The sequence below is a fragment of the Mus caroli genome, unplaced genomic scaffold (genome assembly GCF_978045245.1).
Source record: "Mus caroli unplaced genomic scaffold, Mus_caroli_1 scaffold_14, whole genome shotgun sequence".
Lineage (NCBI taxonomy): Eukaryota > Metazoa > Chordata > Mammalia > Rodentia > Muridae > Mus > Mus caroli.
This window is the reverse complement of record NW_028227269.1, coordinates 82,612,475-82,620,135: the sequence shown is the minus strand read 5'-3', so window position 1 is coordinate 82,620,135 and position 7,661 is coordinate 82,612,475. Positions and strand designations below refer to the sequence as shown.

The following is a 7,661-nucleotide window of genomic DNA, read 5'->3' as shown; positions in this document are numbered from 1 at the left end:
GGGCTCAGTCCTTGGCACCATAAGAAAGTAAGACCCAATTCTTCCTCAAACAGGGTCCATAGAAACTTTGTGGAGGAAAACTTCAAGACTTTATTAAAAGAAGAAAACAATGCAGGCCGGGTGTGGTGGCACACGCCTTTAATCCCAGCACTTGGGAGGCAGAGGCAGGTGGATTTATGAGTTCGAGGCCAGCCTGGTCTACAGTAGGATGAGTTCCAGGACAGCCAGGGCTACACAGAGAAACCCTGTCTCGAAAAAAAAAAAAAAAGAAAAAGAAAACAATGCATATACATCCTAATTTGGTGGTGGTGGGGGGCAGCTATTCTCAGGAGGGATCAGCACCAGCAATGTCACTACTCAAAGAAAATCATAGTTTTGCTGGGCTTGGCCTCTTGTCCCCACTCAACTGTTTATGGAAAAAAGTCTGGAGCTGCTGCCAGGCGTCCACTTGGGCCATGGCATGAGCCCTGGGCTCCCCTCCAAGGAGGATAGGCTTATCAAAATAGCTGTGGGGAGCAGCTATGGACCAAGGGATGTAAGGGGGTTCAATGTTGTGTCCTGTTTTGGGGTAGCAGATGATCTGGGGCTTCTTCTTCCCGTCGGCCTGCAGGCGTTTGGAGGCCTCTCTGGCATAGAACTCGCTCTTCCAGTTGTGGTCGTCCTGACCTACGAGGAACAGGAAGGTCGTGTCAGACCTTTCCACGGGGATGAGGCACTTCTGGTCTGGAGCTTCTAGAGGGACATTCAGGATATCTATAATATCTTTAAACCCATCTTTGGTCACCTTGATCCGTTCTAGGTGCAGGCCCAAACCAGGCAGACTCTCTTCCTTGTAGTATAATGTTGAAACAACGTTGACCATGGCACCATTGATTATGACAGCAGCCGTGATGCCTTTCAGGAAGGAAGCCATGGAGAGGGAGAGTTCAGCTCCTTTGGAAGTCCCCAGCAGGCCAATTCCTGGACCCTTGACCTAAGAAAGAGACAGAGAAAGAAAGGGATTAAGCACACCTAGAGGGTGGGACAGTTAGTGATACCAAACCACGGATGCAAGGTGGCCCGGAGCCTGAATCTCACTCTACCATCCTGGCTTTCAAAGGTGATTGGCTCTCTTCAGATCACTGTCACTGTTAAGATGAGACTCACAGTCCCCAGGATGCTCAGATGAGCAATAGCAGGTAAATGCCTAAGCAAGCATATGTGTGTCAAAGAGAGCACGTGGACAAGTTAAGAAAAGCTTAGCTGTTCTTCTGTGGTGCTTTAATACTTTGGGGGGACACTGCATTCACACAAGGTGATGTTATTCATGTGAACCCAGGTGCCATTCTGTTATGAATAAAGCTCTGAGTCCCATGTGCAAGCATGGAAGAAGGGAGACTGTCTCAGGGTTACCATTGCAGTGATGAAAGACCATGGCCAAACGCAACTTAGAGAGAGAAGGGTTTATTTACCATACACTTCCATATTAGCTGTCCATCGGTGAAGGCGGATAGGACAGGAATTCAAACGTCGTAGGAACTGGAAGCAGGGTCTTCCAGGCCAGTGCACAGGTCAATGAGGGGTGCTGCTTACTGGCTTGCCTTTCAGGGCTTGCTCAGCCTGCTTTCTTAGAGAACCCAGGATCACCAACCCAGGATGGCACCACCCACCTTGGGTTGGCCCTCTCACATCCTTCACTAATTAGGAAGCTGCCCCACAGGCTCATCTACAGACCAATCTTAGGGAAACATTATGGTCCCTTCCTCGTTAACAGCTTTAGTTTTGTGTCAAATTGATGTAAAGCCAAGGAATCGATGTAGATCTGACCCATTGATCATTTCCTTCTGTGTCAGTTTCCTCAAGTAAGTGGTAGTGGGCACTGAAGGGTTTACAAAGCCATAAGCTCAAACGGCTCTACCACTTCTCACAGATGAGCTTTCAACCTTTGCAACATGAGGCCCCTCCCTCACTTGGGCTAGTTTTCATCAACGGCCTCTTAGTTTCCTTGTCAAACTGAATGTGATTCTCTTGTCCACAGCCATCCCCGCCTCGGCCCATGCTACACTAAACTCATGTGGACCTAACTTTGTCTTTCATATTTGTTTCCAGCCGGGATTAACCCCTCTATTGTTTGCCAAATGAATGTTGTTTTTATGAATGTTGAATAGCAGGTCCTACCTCAGGGACTTCACAGGAGTCATTTTGTCACTTAGTGCTCAGAAAAAAAGCATAGGCTGGAGACACACTCACACAAATCAATGACGCTGCTAAGGGACACCAGCCCACCTTCAGTTTACCTCAGCCTGATCTTAGCAGTCACTGTGCCCGTATCCCAAATAGCCCCCTTTCTGGACCAAACACAGCATCTGCTATTTGTCTGTGTGTTTCTATGATCGGACTGTCAACCAACTCTATGCTTTAGGAGGTTATCTTAGTTCAAAAACTTACTTTTCTTTTTGACGTGGGAAAAGACCAAATATATGGGGCTGGAGAAGTGTGGCCCAATGCTTAGCGCCCATATGGTAGTCATAACTTTCTGTATCTCCAGGTCCAGGGGATACAAATCCCTCTTCTTCCCCTTATAAGCACCTGGCACACACGGTACACAAACATGCAAGCAGGGAAAATACTCATATACAAAAAAACTTTTAACAACAAAATTTTAAAAATCTAAATATTTGACTGTGTCTCAGAAACTAGGTTGAAAGTCGCGCCTCGGTGGATGGATATCTCTAAACCAAAAGACTGAAATAACAGCCAACCTGAGGGTGACTGAGCAGGTAGGTCACAGCTTCCTCAAAGTACTCCAGATGAAGGATGTCTATAACCTTAGGGAGGTCGTCGTAGTTGTAATAAGCCAGAGCCATGACAGCAAAGCCCTTCCCAGCCAGCAGACTCGCCCGATACTCCAGAAGGCCACCTCCAACTCCAAAAAGGTCTATGATCCCAGGAAAGGGTCCAGTTCCTTAGAGAGACACAAGAAGGGGAGACGGTTTATCATTCACTCAGCAGCATTTGCCCAGAGGATGCATGGAGGATGTCAGCTGCTGCTGAATGCTGCAGCTAGGCCCTTCTTTGTATAGATACCCTGGATCCTCCCAGGTTTCTGATTCCAATTTCCCAGCGCCTGTTCCATTGTATCCCTAAACCAATGACCTTCCAGTATGTCTCTTTCCTACTTAAACCATCCAGAATCTTTTTTTTTTTTTAAATGGTGGTAATGAAAAGGTCTAATTAATTGAGCTTTCAAAGTATTGTGATGCCAAAGACTATAATGGATAGATAGTCTTGAAAAAGTGAGGAAAGGAATTCTAAACTTTTGGGTAGGGTCTCTACAGGCTATGCTACGGCTTGTGGTTTTCAAGATCACCATCAAAAAATGTCAAGTCAGGTTCACATTTACTGGACTTCCTTGGAAGTTCTTAGATTTTAAAAAGAAATATTAATTTGTATTTCATGAGTGTTTTGGCTACATTTATGTGTGTGCCTGGTGCCCATGGAAGGCAGAAGATGGGGTCAGATGCCCTGAATCTATAGTTATAGACACTTGTGAGCTGTCATGTGAGTTCCAGGCAATCTTTCCAGCCCCAAGGTCTTGGACTTTTTTATTTTGTTTTGTTTTTCAAGACAGGCTTTCTCTGTGTAGCCTTGGATGTCCTGGAACTCACTGTGTAGATCAGGTTGGCCTCCCAAGGCATGTGATACCACCACCTAGCTAGTGCCTGGATTTTTACAACTGGAGTAAAATGTAGTTAGCAAGGACCAAGGTCACTATTTTTCTAAATTGGGGCAGTAGAAGAAACAACCTGTACTGTGCATAAAGTGTTGATGAACATTAAAGGCATTGCCTTTTTTCAGTGGCATTTTATGTCTTTATTAATGCGTATTAATTTCCTTTGTTAAATTCTGAATTATTTGTCTTTCATTACATATGTATACATGTATGTATGCACACACACACATCTTACTATGTGCATGGTCTTACTATGTCTCTTAAGCTGATCTGAAACTTGCTATTGTAGCACAGGCTAGCCTTAACTTTGTTGCAATCCTCTACTTCACAACTGTCCCTCCTTCCTTTTATCTTATCCTTTGTCTCACCAAGGTTTGTCTATTTTGTGTTTTCTTAGTCTGCAACAAATTCTTCCTGGTTCTGATGTTTAAATGGACACATTCTTTGTTGTGATCATTTTTTATTCATTTGGGTTTTTTTTTTAAGATTTATTTTTATTTGATGTGTATGGATGTTTAGCCTGGATACACATCTGTACCATGGGAATGCCAGGTTCAGAAGAGGATACTGGATTTCCTGGAACTGGAGTTGCAGATGGTTAGGACAGCATGTGGGAGTTGTGAACTGAATCTAGATCTTTTGCAAGAGCAGCAAATGCTACTAACCGCTGAGCCATCTCTGCAGTCTGATTTCTTAACATCAGATTTTAGTTTCTGTGCATTAATATCTTGCCTGCATGTCTGTCTGTCTGTCTGTCTGTCTGTGGAAATCAAATCACTGACAATCGTGATCTGTCACATGGGTGCTGGGAATTGAACCCTGGTCCTCTAGAAGAGCAGCCAGTGCTCGTAACAGCTGAGCTATCTAAGTAGCTCCAGACTGATTTTTAAAATGAGCTTATATGCTAAACTTTATTTTTGCTTAATGGTGAATACCTACTCCAACTATGCAAATATACCTGCTTGCTTAGAAAAGTTAGATCATTTTATACATATGTCTGTAATGTGTTTCTTTCATATGCCAACAAACACCATACATTTTTATGTATTCCCACACTGTACATGCATTTACATGGTTTTAACAGCTGTAGGTCATCTCAAGTATAGACCTGTGAAAACCCCATTTGTTAATGTAAAACATAGTTCAAGGGGAATAAGAGATAGTTTATTCTGGAGCCAAAATACGAGCAAGCACGTTCCAGGAACATATATGGATTAAAGCTGCGCCAAACACCATGGGTTTTTTTGCTTTTTTTTTTTTTTTTTCCGAGACAGGGTTTCTCTGTATACCCCTGGCTGTCCTGGAACTCACTTTGTAGACCAAGCTGGCCTCGAACTCAGAAATCTGCCTGCCTCTGCCTCCCAAGTGCTGGGATTAAAGGTGTGTGCCACCACCGCCCAGCCAAACACCATGTTTTTATATGATAATCTACATGATAACATTTCCATGAGGTTTTTATGATAACATGTGATAGTCTGAATCAAAATGGAGAGGATGGTGGCACAATGAGCAGGACTTTAATCCCAGCGCTTGGGAAGCAGAGGCGGGCAGATCTCAGGCAAGTTCAAGGTCAGCCTGGTTCAGTTTAGCTAGTCCTACCCAGATAAATCCTGTCTCTAACAACAAAAACAAACAAGAGGCCTTCATAGATTCCTACATTTTGATTGGTGGAGCCATGCTTGCCTGTCTGTTATCATGCTTCTGGTCCTCTGAATTGTAAGCAAGCCCCCTCTATACCCAGTAAACTCCTCTGTAAATTGCGTTGATCTTGGCATCTTATCACAGCAATAAAAATAGTAATCAATGCATAACAAAAACTCTTCCCAGTCTCTCCTCTCCCCAATCACAAACTGGGCTGGTTAGAAGGCTAAGTACTTAACAACTCTTGTTGCCCTTCCAGGGACCCAAGCTCATTTCCCAGCACCCATGTTGGGCTCACAATTGCCTATAACACTAGCTCCAAGGAATCCGATATTCTTTTCTGGCTGCCCCGGGCACATACACACAAATACACCCTAAATCAAAGTTCTTTTAAAGCACGTTTGGAAACATCAAGAAGGTGTGTTATTTGGGCAGACATACATAGCCTCTGACTTGATGAAAGTTATAGGTCTATACGTTCCCTAAAGATTTACATAATGGTTAAAAGGTTGTCAGGTGGGCAATAAGTGGCTATTTTAGAGGCTAAGGATACTCCCAGATCATCTGGCTTTGGGTCTGCAACATTCCAGGTGTCCACAATCAAGAAGTCCTCACCAATCTGAAAATCATGGATATCTCTTAGAAGGCCCTTTCCCACTGGTGGAATTTTCCGTGTTACCACATAAATATGTAGCTATCCTATTTTAAGGCCGTTTGCCAGAGAACCATCTACCTCCCTTCCATCTTCTGCAGCAACATGGGGGCCATGGAAACTTGCAGCACTAAGCGTTAACTGGTGTTTAGGAAACAGCGTCCTTGTATCCAAGGTGATCTTCAAACTGCTTTTCATCAGCCTTTCAACAGTCAAAGGGTCACGAACGTCACCGGACAAATTCCCTACAACAGCTCTTTGTCAGTCCCTCTCAAAGCTGTGGATTAGGCCCCGGGAAAGAGTTACCTAGGAATCAGCTAAGAAACAAAACTCCCTGGCACTCTGCAGCCACACTTTTCAGATTCTGGACTCTGAGTGGCAGTAAAGTCCTGCAAGTTAGAAAGTTCCCGGGTGCTTGGGCTGGCTCACCGTTGCCTGAACAACACATGCCAAATGTGAACCTGTGCACAGCCACCCGTGGGTCTTCGCACAGTTCAGGTTTCTAGTTCTCTGAGCTTGGGGGAGCGCTGATGCTCTAATTTCCTAAGCAAAGTTGGATGGTGCTCCTGCGATGACCTCCGGTTCAGGACAAGACTCACCTAGCCACAAACCCAAGTCCTAAATGCTTTTCCAGGGAGCCCCTTGAAAAGTGTGGGAGACAGGGAAGAAGGGGACCTTGCACTGCACCCTGAAGCATCCCAGGCTGCAAGCACAGGAGGGAGGGCTGCTCACCTGGGGGTAGGAAGAGCGTGGCGCGCACCCGGCCCTCGCGCACGGGCACGCGCCGCACCCCCGGAGCCATGAAGTGACGCTCATGCACCGCCCGCGCCAGCAGCCGCCCGCCGTCGGGCTCGTGTCCGTCCAGCACCTCCAGCTCCACCACGAAGGGCGTCTGCACGTCGCGCTTGATCAGGCGCCAGAATGGCAGATCGGGCTCCATGGCCCAGAGCAGCCCCATGGGCTCGAGCCCCGAGAAGCTGCCGCCCAGCGCGGGCGCGCGCGCCAGGTCCAGCTCGCCGTGGGAGTCGGCGCGGTAGCGCGCGTGGGCTCGGAAGAGCGCGCCCTTCTCGTCGCGCAGGGCAGTGCGCAGTGTGATGGGCTGCTCGGGGGCCAAGCCGCGCACGGCGATGCTCAGCGGTTCGTCCCAGCAGCTGTGGCCCGCGGGCTCCAGGCTTACTGTTGGCACCATCCTGACAAAGTGAAAAATCAGAATACTGTCGGGTGAATAGTGTCTCTCGACTTCTGGAGGTTGTGACCATGAACCCTTATCCTACTTGTCTGCGTTGGCAATCGAGGTGCGAAACTCTCCAGACTTTAAGGGATGCGGTGACCTTTATGCCGAGGAGCTAAGCAATAGTAGTGATTACGTTTTCCTAGGTGATGTTGAAATACAGGGACAAGGACTGAGTTGCAAGGATCACTGTCCCCGACCAATAGTTTTACAGAAGAACCCCTCAGGTTACTCTGATCTGGTAACCCTGAGAAACTTGGCCTTGAGCCTTTCTTTCTTGGGTTGTCACTTACTCATGCAATCTGGGAAGGAAGCGTGACCCGGAATGCATGAGGTCACCCAGGTGAAATCATGACTCAAGCGGAGCTAGAGCTTGAGTAAGTACCTGAGTCTCCAAGGGCAGTGACCTTATCTGAAAACAAAAA

General features: G+C 46.5%; 1 protein-coding gene across 2 annotated transcripts; it reads right to left on the bottom strand.

Annotated features, from left to right (window-relative positions):
• Positions 1–268: 268 nt before the first annotated feature.
• Positions 269–7,394, bottom strand: LOC110306758 (acyl-coenzyme A thioesterase 5). 2 transcript variants are annotated; one of them, XM_021178843.2, is made up of 4 exons: positions 6,738–7,394; positions 2,742–2,944; positions 785–973; positions 271–666 (listed from the first exon to the last, which is right to left on the bottom strand). In XM_021178843.2, the coding sequence occupies exons 1-4, from the start codon at positions 7,192–7,194 to the stop codon at positions 520–522; spliced, it is 996 nt and encodes a 331-aa protein (XP_021034502.1). In that variant the 5' UTR covers positions 7,195–7,394; the 3' UTR covers positions 271–519. The 2 variants fall into 2 exon arrangements, with proteins under 2 accessions (XP_021034501.1, XP_021034502.1); XM_021178842.3 differs by having other exon boundaries at positions 269–973.
• Between the last annotated feature and the right edge of the window lie 267 nt (positions 7,395–7,661).

Bases quoted from the DNA above. Each gene is read 5' to 3' on its own strand.
- LOC110306758 (XM_021178842.3), bottom strand. From the start codon at position 7,194: ATGGTGCCAACAGTAAGCCTGGAGCCCGCGGGCCACAGCTGCTGGGAC. The intron at 2,945-6,737 runs GTGAGCAGCCCT...TGTCTCTCTAAG, and splicing joins CACGCTCTTCCTACCCCCAG to GAACTGGACCCTTTCCTGGG. The intron at 974-2,741 runs GTTGGCTGTTAT...TCTCTTTCTTAG, and splicing joins ACCTGCTCAGTCACCCTCAG to GTCAAGGGTCCAGGAATTGG.